The sequence below is a fragment of the Priapulus caudatus genome, unplaced genomic scaffold, assembly GCF_000485595.1.
Source record: "Priapulus caudatus unplaced genomic scaffold, Priapulus_caudatus-5.0.1 Scaffold409, whole genome shotgun sequence".
NCBI classification, from domain to species: domain Eukaryota; kingdom Metazoa; phylum Priapulida; class Priapulimorpha; order Priapulimorphida; family Priapulidae; genus Priapulus; species Priapulus caudatus.
In genome coordinates, this window is record NW_014577470.1 from 210382 (window position 1) to 223197 (window position 12816).

The 12816-nt window shown below is 50.6% G+C and overlaps 1 protein-coding gene across 1 annotated transcript in view; it reads right to left on the reverse strand.

Moving 5' to 3' along the window:
* Positions 1–6456: 6456 nt before the first annotated feature.
* LOC106810086 (putative ciliary rootlet coiled-coil protein 2) overlaps positions 6457–12816 on the reverse strand; it is a 34459-nt gene continuing 28099 nt past the window's right edge. Inside the window, exons 11-17 of the mRNA XM_014813360.1 lie at positions 11696–11871; positions 10522–10707; positions 10058–10176; positions 8974–9099; positions 8012–8284; positions 6991–7138; positions 6457–6464 (exon numbers count right to left, since the gene is read on the reverse strand). Coding sequence (XP_014668846.1) covers positions 6457–6464; positions 6991–7138; positions 8012–8284; positions 8974–9099; positions 10058–10176; positions 10522–10707; positions 11696–11871 — 1036 coding nt within the window. The remainder of the gene's footprint in view (positions 6465–6990; positions 7139–8011; positions 8285–8973; positions 9100–10057; positions 10177–10521; positions 10708–11695; positions 11872–12816) is intronic.

A 12816-nucleotide genomic window follows, 5' to 3' on the forward strand; every position in this document is an offset into this window, starting at 1 on the left:
TCTCTCCCCTCTCTCTCTCTCTCTCTCTCTCTCTCTCTCTCTCTCTCTCTCTCTCTCTCTCTCTCGCTTTCTCTCTCTTTCTCTCTCTCTCTCTCTCTCTGTCTCTCTCTCCCCTCTTTCTCTCTCCCCTCTCTCTCTCTCTCTCTCTCTCTCTCTCTCTCTCTCTCTCTCTCTTTCTCTTTCTCTCTCTCTCTCTCGCCCCGCCCTCGCTGCTTTTTGGCGACGGTGCGGCGCAGGTGGCGCCACTGCGGAGCTGGATTTTTGAAAACATTATTCGAAATTTCGAATTTCGAATTTTGTTCGGTTGTTAGAATTTTGCAGCCGACATCGGCAGCAGATTTCGTTACAAACGATAGCAGGTGTTTACACGGATAGAATGTTATATCGTTACGATCCGCTAAAATGGCCAGGGGCGAAACGCTGCACGCTTTCGTACATCTACGATCGTGACATTAAGTTCGCGACCACCTCGAATTTGAACTATCACGCGTAGTATGGGATCGTGGTAAAACCCGGCACGAGGATGCAAAGAGACACGCCATGTAGCGCCAGCAGCCCAACTAGACATGGATGCCCAGCTGCCTACGCCACAAGCGAGAAATCCCACAACCAGGCACTCTACGCTAGTGGTCATCGAACAAGAAGGCAGCGGAGGTATTCGGGATGCCGAAAGAGTAGTTAGGACCGCTTGGCGGACGGGGTGACTGATCTCCGAAAAACTGATCTATATAAATCCATATAGTAACTATTTCGCGCATTGTCTCATCACTGCAATGATGGCAGACGAGGTCACTTGCCTGCCATATTCGCCGACCAAGAATTGCTTTAAGGTGTGTTAATATAACTATATAACTATATAACTATATATATCTATATATATTGTCATATATATAGAAACGACTATATATATATGTATATATGTGTTTGGTATACCCAACCTCTTCATAGTCGATCCCCTGTTGAGAATTTTGGCCCTAACAATATGGCGCCCAAGTGACACACGTCCCCACAATGCTGTACACGCAAGGACATCCATATATATATATATATATACGGACCAGTCGATCCACAATGGCCGCGCATCACAGCCAGGGAAAGAGGAAGCTTTGAAAGAATACTGGAGAAGGAAGCCGGGTGATGGTAGTACCGGCGGGGAGAAACGCGCGCGGGACCGGAGGAGGCTCGCTCGCTGAGTAAATATTACACTTGCACTGGCATTCGCAGGCCCACGACAGCCGACTGCGCGACGTATCTCGCGAACGGGATCCTCCGTCGTACGACTTGTATCCGTGCCGCCAGCGCGGCCGCGGCGACGCGTCCTCTGTCATCAGGTACTTGTTGTCGAAGCGGTAGTCGCACGGCGTCGACTCGGCGTGCAGGCCGTACTTGTCGTACAGCTCTCGTATCGTCTTCGAGTAGGGATACTTGCGATAGAGATCGCGTACGGTCTTCGCGTAGCGGTACATCGCCGTGTCGCACGGGCACGGCGCCGGACACACGCAGCAGCACGCCGCGTCGTCGGGCGCGTCGGCGGCGTCGCAGTAGCACGGTCGGCAGCAGCAGCGCGGACGCGCCGCACCACCGGAACAGCAGCGCTCACGCGGCATCGCGGTGTAGGCGGTGAGGTCAAAGGTCAACGAGGTGAGGGGTCATAGTCGCGGTGACATCGAGAGCGGGTGACGTTACCACCGTGTCGCTTCGCTGCGGGAGAGAGCGCCCCCTGTCGCTCACGTGTGGAAACAGATTCACTCGGCTGACGCACGTCTTAACACGCCCACACTGACTGACGCGCTTGTTTCTTAAGTGGAGGTTACGTTCAGCAGAGATTCTTTTAACTACAAACCTGCCTCTCAACTTTTGGTTACGTATACACGCTGATTCTTACGTCGCACGTTCGCTCGTCTCTGTTGGTCCGCACAGATGCTCTTTACCACACGCCTCCTACCTTACCGCTTTCGTCAGATGAACACTGATTCCTGACCGCAATCCCTTCCTGCTAGCCCTGGTTGCGCGGGTTCCTTACCAAGCACTTTCCTCTTAACTCTCGGTTCTCACGCAGGCACAGAATCTACACTACACACACACACCTGTCTCCCTACCTTGGCTACGTTGGCACTGGTTATCTATCACACACCTGTCACTTAACTCTGGTCGTCGCACGGGCAGTGATTCCTCCTCACACACCTGTCTCCGAACTTTACCTGCATGAGCACTGTATCATTGCCACACACCTGTCTCCCAACCTTCCTTACACCTGGCACTGTTTCTTCGCCACACACCTGTCTTCCAACCTTCCTTACACCTGGCACTGTTTCTTCGCCACACACCTGTCTTCCAACCTTCCTTACACCTGGCACTGTTTCTTCACCACACACCTGTGTTCCAATCTTGCCTACGGGAACACTGTTTCTTTACCACACACCTGTCTACCAACCTTCCCTACGTTGGCGCAGGTTTAACACCGCATACACCTCTCGCTCGTGTCCATTGCTCACTCGCGACGCCGACACAAATCTTCATGCGTGCCGTCTCTCTCACGCGCGCACGCTGCCGACACACACGGCGACCACGCCCGTCACGTGCTTCACACAGCTTCTCTCTCCGCAGCTGATGCTGCTGCTGCCACAAATCACAGTGACCTCGCGTCGGCTTCCTGCAGTTTCTCCTCGCGCGCACACACACACAGGCACTACCGTCGCTACCTCTCTCTCTCTCTCTCTCTTTCTCGCTCGCTCGCTATCTCCCACGTGCGTGAGTAGGCAACGTGACAATAACAACAACACCGATAAATAAATCACGCGCGCATCATCGTTGCAGCATCCCTATCGCAGCATCCTCATCCTCATCCTCATCCTCGATCACGTGGGAAGCTGAACGTGGGGTGTCCCACACCGGCAAGGGGGTGGAGGGACGGATGGCGGTGGGCGGGCTGCGTATGGTGGAGGTATCGCACCGCTCGGCTCTCTCTCTCTCTCTCTCTCTCTCTCTCTCTCTCAACCCTGGCGCTGCCGTATCTGCGCACGCCTTCTCCGCGCTTGTATGTGCCTGAGTGTGTGTGCGTGTGTTTGCACCGCAGCGCACCGCACCGCACGCGACCGTTAGGAATCCCATCAACTTAATCGAACTCGCGCTAATTGGCCGAGATTTTGACATCGCTCAAATATTAATATATTTATACGCGCTCCGCCCTGCCACGCCGGCAATCGCCGATGCCAATAATATTTGCAATCAGAGAGCGGTATCGGCTCTCGGGCCGTGCTGGATGAATAATTGAGCGCGGGAGCGGCGAAATCATATTGCATTATCGTGTGATTTTTACTCGGCATCAATAATGCAAGTCAATTTTTGTAATGAATTTTCGCTCCTCTAATATTCATCCTTCTACAGCAGCAACAGCAGCAGCAGCAACAACAACAACAACAACAGCAGCAGCAGCAGCAGCAGCAGCAGGAGTAGCAGCAGCAGCAGCAACAACAGTAGTAGCCACAGCAGCAGCAGCAGTAGCAGTAGCAGTAGCAGCCAGAGAGCCATAGCCAGAGTGCGTGTAGAAAAAGCGCGGCGAGAGAGAGAGAGAGAGAGAGAGAGAGAGAGAGAGAGAGAGAGAGTGCGTGGGGGCGCAGGCAATCGAGAGCTATTGCGCGAAATTAATTTTAATTACTAACCCAATAATTTTTATTTTTAAGCCCGAAACGTCGCCTTTTCGTCGAGCCGTCGCGTTCCTGATATTGACAGCTGGTACTACGTTTAACCGCTCTTCACTCGCCCAATCTCTCCAGCATCCATCAGTGTAACCAACCGGATCGTCACCATGGCAACGCGTCCAACTCCTTCCTCTCGCCAGGAAGTGCGCAACCGAATCGCCAGGTGGCGACATGTACCCGAGCGACAAGAAGGGGGGCGGAGAGTGCTGCTATGCGGGTTTTTTTTTTTACTCTCGTCGAAAAAAAACCTCGAAGTTAACATCGCAACCAAACTAATTATTTATGCGGCAGGCCGAGGGTTCTGATCCGCGGCTTTTCTTCTTGGTAATGCGAGAGGAGAAATTGTTCGGTTGCTTGCATCGGGCGTTTCTTTCTGCCGGTCGTTATTTTTCTCTTTGAGGGGAGCAATCACTCAGGAAAGCACCCATGTGAATAGGCGGGTGATGGAATGCGTAGCACAGCACGCAGATAAAATATGTATAGACGGAGAAAGAAACGAGGGAGAAGGAGAGGAGGGAGAGGGAGAAAGAGAGAGAGAGAGGGGGAAAGAGGGAGAAAGAGGAAGAGGGAGTGTGAGAGAAGAGAAAGGGGAGAGAGAGGGAGAAGAGGGATAGAAAGACAGAGAGAGGGGAAGAGCTACGGAACAACGAGAGAATACCAGGCAACACACGATACTAGAAAAAACTACAACCACCACCAACACAAAGACCCACGACTAGCCGGAAAAAAGAAAAAAACCACCACCACAACCACATACCACACATACGCATGCACACTCGTTTTGCTAAGAAGAGTACTAGTCAACGCAAGGTAATAATAATAATATATATATAAAAAACTACAACCACCAACAACACAAAGACCCACAACCGGTCGGAATGTAAGGATTTTCCACCGCAACCACACATATACCACCACATACACACGCATGCACACGCGCGTTTTTGCTAATTAGAAGTGCCCCTTGATCACCCATCACATGCCTGCATGCAGCAACCAGCCTCATTCGCCCACCGACCGCAGCACCACTAAACTACATAGTCTAACTATAGCTGCGTTTACACTACCGACTTTATGTTGGCGAATTGGCGAATTGGACCAACTTCCAAACTATACAACCGACAAGTGTAAACGCAAAAGTTGCGCAACCAACCCATCGATAGCAACTATAGTTGAAAGATGTTTTATTTTCGCTAGTTGCCGAATTGCGAAATTGGTGCAACTCGCCAATTCGCCAACATAAAGTCGGTAGTGTAATCCCAGCTTATAACTTCAACACGCTTCTAACGCGACTGGAATATTAATCGCCATCGTGATTGTCATTACGCGAGAGGCATTAACAAAACCAACACCATTATAACGAACAGCCATGCCAACAGACAGACACAGACACACACACAGAGTGAGATCGAGAGAAAACGACGCGACAGATCAAACGAAATGCTCATCAATCTACTCATTATAGTGATTAACAACATCAACAACAAGAGTATCATCATCATCATCATCATCATCACCGGTACGGCACCGGTAACAGACATGCGATCCATCACAGTCAACAGTCGATCCATCAGGATAAAACAAAGGCCGCTGTCTCGGCGGTACTGGGCCGTCGCCTAGCCCCCGGGATGCTGGGAAGAGGCAGGTGGGAGCCAGTAGACGTCTGCCCATAATGGGAGGCAAAGAGGTGCAAGATCAAGTGTGCTAGACGGTGACCGCGAGGGGGTTGTAATCATGGGCTGTAAGATAGAGGTTGGGAGGAGGGAGGGGAACAGTGGGAGGATACGGCTGTAGGGTAGTGGTGGGGAGGGGGAGGAAGAGAAACAGTGGGAGGGTGTGGAAGGGGAACAGTGGGAGGATACGGCTGTAGAGTAGTGGTGGGGATGGGGAGGAAGAAAAACAGTGGGAGGGTGTGGAAGGGGAACTGTGGGAAGGTGTGGAAGGGGAACTGTGGGAGGGCGTGGAAGGGTAACTGTGGGAGGGTGTACTAGACCGACGAGGGGCTATAATCACGGGCTGTAGGGTGGGGAGGGGAGGATGAGGAGGAGGGAGGGGAACAGTGGGAGGATGTATGGCTGTAGGGTAGGGTGGAGAGGGGAGGATGAGGAGGGAGGGGAACAGTGGGAGGATGTACGGCTGTAGGGTGGTGGTGGGGAGGGGAGGGGGAGGAAGAGGAACAGCGGGAGGGTGTACGGCTGTAGGGTAGTGGTGGGGAGGGGAAGGGAGGGGAGGAAGGGGAACAGTGGGAGGTGTAGCTGGTTAGGCGTAGTGGAGGGGAGGACGGGGGAGGAAGGGGAACAGTGGGAGGGTGTATACGGCATGTAGGTAGTGGGAGGAGGCAGAGGAGGGGCGAGAAGGGGACAGTGGGAGGTGTGACGGCTGTAGGGTACGTGATGGGAGGAGAGGAGAAGGGGGAGGAGGGGAGCCAGTGGGAGGGTGTACGGGCTGTAGGTTAGTGGTGGGGAAGGGAAGAATAGGGGAGGAAGGGGAGCAGTGGGAGGTGTACGCTGTGGGTAGTGTGGGGAGGCCGGAGGATGGGGAAGGAAGGGAACAGTGGGGGAGGGTGTTAGGCTGTAGGGTACGTGAGGGAGGGAGGGAGGAAGGGGAACAGTGGGAGGGTGTACGGCTGTAGGGTAGTGGAGGGGAGGAGGGGGAGGAGGGGGAACAGTGGGAGGGTGTACGGCTGTAGGGTAGTGGATGGGAGGAGGGGGAGGGGAAGGAAGGGGAACAGCGGGAGATTGTACGGCAATCGAGATCAATTCTCTGCGGACAGACGCGCGAATGCAATCACGCGGTTCAAAGGGTCGTTAAACGTTAAATAATGCATAAATTAATTAAATAAACATTATTCAAATGCACGCAGCACACGATTGGTGAGCGTATCCAAGTTTATTAGAAGAGCAAACATATCGATTTTATTTAAAAAAATACCTTAAAAAGTTCCCAGATCTAATTTAACATTATGGTAATGATGTATAGCCCAACCGGTTAATAAATTTCAATCGCAGCGAATCCATTGTAATTTATAACCAAGAGGATAAAAAAGGGAGGTTATGATTGGTGTGAAGTTGACACGGGTGTGGAGTGTCCCACACAGACGTGTTGAGCTGGTAGAAACAGTAGTTAGTAATACTAGAGGTCAGGTTCCAGCACAAGAGAGAGTTGGAGAAGGGGTGACTGTGGAGTAGACATCTGTGTGCATGAACCCACACCCCGGGCGACCGGCCTTTGTTTGTAACCATCCGCATCCAGAGAAAGCAAACCAGCAGGAAGGAAATCTCTCTCCTACCTTTCACTGGCGACTTCGGTCTAGCGCGGGCCGGGCTGGGGCTGCCGCGGCGGCCGTATGGGCTGTCGCCACGGAAACCGATCGTGCGGCGCAGCGCAGAGTTGATGTTGCTCAGCTTATGCTCTGCGTCGCGTTTCGCTCCCTCCATCTGGTGGCGAAAATGTGAATATTACGTACGAATTTCACGCGGCAGCAGCACATGTCTAAACGCGTCGTTACTAAGGAAGAGTGATATTGAGTAAAATGACTGAGTAATTCTATTGCTGGCCTGGTTATATAAACCAGATGTTCATCTGACATTTAACGCAGTGACCACATTGTGTTCGTTACTGAAAGTAAGAATAAACAATGCAACTACTAAACCTTGTAGATTTCTAGGACGTACTCATTCTAGAAAGAAAGTCTAATAATACCAGACGAAACTATAGATGGATGCAGGGACATTGTAGAAGCAGGAAAGCTATGGATGGAGGAACATTGTGGAAGCCAGCACTTTATAGAAGCAGTGATATTGTAGAAGGGGGCAAGCTATAGATATAGCTAAGTTATGAATAGGGCAAATTTTGGAAGCAGGCAAACTATGGATGCTGGGACATTTTGGATGCAGGGAAGCTACGAATGATGGGACATTGAAAAAGCAGGCAAGCTATAGATGGAGGTATATTGTAGAAGAGGGCAAGCTGTGGATTTAGCTAAGTTATGAAAATTTTAGAAGCAGGTAAACTATGGATTCTGGGACATTGTGGATGCAGGGAAGCTACGAATGAAGGGACAATCAAAAAGCAGGCAAGCTATAGATGTAAGGTCATTTGGATGCAGGGAAGCTACGAATGAAGGGACAATCAAAAAGCAGGCAAGCTATAGATGTAAGGACATTGTGGATGCAGGGAAGCTACGAATGAGGTGACAATGAGAAAGCAGGCAAGCTACAGATGTAAGGACATTGTGGATGCAGAGAAGCTACGAATAAGGTGACAATGAGAAAGCATGCTATAGCGGGCTATAGCTGCGCGCGACTTACGCGCGTGAGATGCTGCTCGAGCGCGATGACGCGGCCCTCGCTCGCGCTCAACTTCATCTTCAGCTCGGCGATCTCCGAGTTGTAGCCGTCCATCTGCAGCTCGAGGTTGTGCCTCGTGCTGTCTATCTTCGTCTCCGAGCTGCGGCTGTCCTCCAGAGCAAGGTTCATCTCCTTCTGCTTCATCCGGTACTCGTCCTCGACCTCGCCGAGGCGGCGCTGCATGTTCGTGAGCTCCTTGCGAAGAGACTCGCGCTGCGCATCGCCCTCCGTCAGCTGAAACGAGCGCGCGCGCGGAGTGAGCGACGCGAGGGGTCGACAGGAATATACGTTCGCCTTCATCTTGCTCGTCGTTTTTCGGTAGCTTTTTAACTAATGTTGTTGTTGTTAGCGTCATTATTGTCATCACGATCATCATCATCATAATCATCTTCATATTCAACAGCAGCATCACTGCCGCTGCTGTCATCGTCACCATCATCATCTTCGTCATCATCACTAGAATCTTTGTGGATATCATTGTCATCACTGTCACCATCAACAACAGTAATACACACACACAAAATTGACAGGTTATCATTTTCAACAAAACTGCGAACAAATATGTGAATTATTGATGTGAATAATTTGAATCGACCCCCAAAAACAAAAATTCAATTCCCACAAATGGCCTTAATAAAAGCAAGACACAAGGTTATGTGTACATGTAGATCCCATAGCTATCAAATGCAATTACGATATACGTATATCATCAAGAGCTTATTAGTTATGCATCAACTCTCAATATCATCAAGAAAAAATAAGATGGTATCGATATTCCCATATAAAATCACGGAAATATGGAAAGAATCGAATAACTATTCCCTTTAACTGCGCTAAATTCTTCCTTTCTTTTCCCCACAGACAGCAGCACTCGTCACCTCGCTGCGACCTTCAGAGAAGACCTTCACAAGAGGAAGCCGTACCTTCTGCTTCAGCGAGAAGATGTCCTTCTTGAGGTCCTCCTCTCTCTCCTCCGACCGCATCGCGCGATTCTGGTAGTCGTCCGACTCCTTCTTCACCTTCAACCTCTCCTCCTCGCCCTCCTTCTTCTGCTCGAGGGAAGACGTAGCAGGAGGAGCGTCGTCGACGGAGGATGAAAGAGAGGAGGAAACGAGGAGAGGGTCGTTAGCGTCGGCAACGTGCATCTTCGCGAAGCTCTGGACGCCGCCAACGACGTAGAGATCGCCGCCCTGCCTCTCCGCCGCCGCAGCCGCCGCCGCCACCACGCGACTCTCCATGCTGCGCCGCTGCCGCGCTTAGAGGATCGCAGGCTCTGCTGCCCTCGACTAAACACGTGAGGTGGTGGTTTCCCACGTCTTCTGGTTCATTCGCACATCAGGCGTGTGCGAGAGAGAGACATCGCCCGCGCGGCGAGAAACATGCGAACAAGGGAGCGTGAGTGCAGGGAGGGGGAGGGGGAGGTGACCCACGTCAGCGGACACTTCGCGCAGATAAATATTTAACGCCTACAACGCTCGAGCACGACTTCTTTGTGTATTGGATGAGGCCTAATTAACCTGGTGAGGTCACGCCTATAGGCGATGCAGAGCGGTCAGTGTTCACGGTTGGCCAACTTACTACGTCATGCTTACGGTGTGGCGAAGAAAGAAGTTGCTCGTAGAATATTCTGCGTTTACACACGGGTGAGTGCACGTGCAAAGAAAGTACTTTACGTATTGGAAGAGGCCAGTGGGCCATGGTTTTTGTAATAACTGCTAGATGGCGCCACATGCCTCGCAACTGAAATAGGCAAGCATTATAGGGGACCCCTTGCTTTATGCTATATGCTTATATATATATTTAAAGCATTTCACTGAGCATAGTATAGATAGCCACACAATTAACACATTACTAAGAAATCTATATTCCACGATTACACACACACATACGTACGCTGCATAAGCTAATATAACACGATCACATGCAAAAACTCGCAGGACATCTATATTTAAAAACAAGTCCAACAGATGGCAGTGCGTGTCGTATCGCGGCTTCGGCGGCGCGTACCTGTCTGCGTGTCTCTGCGAGCTCTCGCTTCAGCTCCACACGCGATCGCTCCACGTCCCTCAGACTCTCCTTCAACGCGCCCACGTCCTTCTCCTGCAACGACTTCTTCTCGTCGGTGGCTGTCAACGACGACACGTGAGACGTTACACACAAACAAACAAACAAACAAACAAACAACCGAACAGACGACCGTCACAAGGAATTTTTTTTCTCATGTGCACCGTTCCCCAAATGAAATCACGGGAGTGCAAATTACTGCAAACTGGCAAAACTCAATGATGAAGCTTGCAAAAGTTTCATATATGGCTATATATATTATATATATATACAATAGAATATTAGTATGATATAATCGTATTCCTCGTAATAAAAACATGGCGAGGCAGTCCCTCTAACACCGTTAACTGACGTCAGTCCGGCTCCTCTCTCTCCGCACACGCGCGCGCGACCGTGAGAGAACTCACAGGCGAGATTCTGCTTGGCGTCGTCGAGCTTCCTTCTCAGGTCGCCCTTGTCCTGCTCGCTCTTCTTGATGTGGTTCCTCAGCTCCTCGTTCGAGCGGTTGACGGCTTCCTTCTCGTGCAGCTCCTCGGTCCACTGCTTCTTCAGCTCGCTGTTGTCCTTGTGCATCTTCTCGACCTCTTCCCTCTCTGCGCAACACGAGAGAAGGGAGAAAGGGAAATGACGTCATTTCGATTGAACAATCACGATTCGTTCTGTCATTTTGTGCAATTGTCATTATTCCAATTTCGATCTATATGAAATTATTCTAAAAAAGAAGAGAATGGAGTGAGCTTTGGGCCGAAAATGGGCCGTAATGGGGGGGGGAGGGGGTGAACAGAAATCAGGTTTTTAATCGGGTTCTAGAAGATTTTTTGCAAAGATTTTTTCTAGTAGTTTTTCTTTACAAGGCTAGCTAGCGTAATGCCATGGGATGTTACCAAAACTACAGTTGATTTGTATCAACAAAAGAACCACCAATTTAAGGGAAACGCCAAGAGTGTCCTTCACAAACAGATCTCCTTTCAATAGAGGTGTTCACTAGCACAGGTTTAAATTGTCTACGTCACAATTTTCTATGGTGTATATAATATTTGTCAAAGTTTTGTTGCCATTTTTTTACATTAAAAGTAAGTACTAACGGGACTAAATGATAAGATTGTTTCTGAACTAGTTAAAAATCCAGAAAACCTGGACGATTTGATATTATGATCCTGACATTAATTGTTTGCTATGGGCTATGTATGAGTCACGCGTGTATGTTTACATCGAACAATATAGTAAAATAGGAAGTATAATGCAGCAATTTAGCCTTAAAAAGTAAACAGAATTACTTACATTTTGTGAAAATGTGGACATGTTTTTTTTACTTTTACTATTTATGGTGATGACGTATTCACTTTAATTGCAGCCAAGATAGCACGAGCACTCCCAACCATGTTTGACATGATACGCCACCACTGACAAATCGCCCTCAACCCTGTCCCCCCATCCCGCCCAGCCCGCGCCCTATGCCCCACTCTTTCACTTGCCATTCCCACCCCCGCCCCTGCCCTCTTTCCGCCTCCCCCCCCCCCCCCCCCGCCCCGCCCCGTCCCGCCCCGACCCTCCCCCGCCCCTCCCCCCGCGCGGACGCACCGTCCTTGATGACGAGGTTGAGCTCGGCGTTCTTCATCTTCAGCGACTCCTTGTTCTCCTCGAGCGTGGTGACGATGCGCTTCTGTTTGCTGATCTCCTCCTCCAGCGAGACGCGGTGCGTGTTCAGCTCCTTGATGCGCATGCTGCACTCCTTCAGTGCCTTCTCGTTGGCAGCCCTGCAGAGGGAGGGAGAGAGGGAGAAGGAGACGTTAGTGACGATTGCGGGTGGGTTAGGTTTGACGTGAATTTACAACTGGTTCTATTGGAGAATACGCGGTGCTAGTTCAGCTTCTCCAAGCTGCACCCCCTTCAGAGCGTTCTCGTTGGCAGCTCTGCAAGGCGAGGGAGAGCGAGAGGGAGAAGGAGACGTTAGTGACGATTGCGGGTGGGTTAGGTTTGAGGCGAATTTACAACTGGTTCTATTGGAGAATACGCGGTGCTAGTTCAGCTTCTCCAAGCTGCACCCCCTTCAGAGCGTTCTCGTTGGCAGCTCTGCAAGGCAAGGGAGAGAGGGGAAGGAGACGTTAGTGACGATTGCGGGTGGGTTAGGTTTGAGGCGAATTTACAACTGGTTCTATTGGAGAAGATGCGGTGAGAATTCAGCTTCTCCAAGCTGTACCCCCTTCAGAGCCTTCTCGTTGGCAGCCCTGCAAGGCGAGGGAGAGAGGGAGAAGGAGACGTTAGTGATGATTGCGGGTGGGTTAGGTTTGACGTGAATTTACAACTGGTTCTATTGGAAAAGATGCGGTGAGAATTCAGCTTCTCCAAGCTGCACCCCCTTCAGAGCGTTCTCGTTGGCAGCTCTGCAGAGGGAGAGAGAGAGGGAGAAGGAGACGTTAGTGATGAGTGCGGGTGGGTTAGGTTTGACGTGAATTTACAACTGGTTCTATTGGAGAAGATGCGGTGAGAATTCAGCTTCTCCAAGCTGCACCCCCTTCAGTGCCTTCTCGTTTGCAGCTCTGCAGAAGGAGGGAGAGAGGGAGAAGGAGACGTTAGTGATGAGTGCGGGTGGGTTAGGGTTGGCGTGAATTTACAACTAGGTCTATTGGAGAAGATGCGGTGAGAATTCAGCTTCTATAAGCTGCACCCCCTTCAGAGCGTTCTCGTTGGCAGCTCTGCAA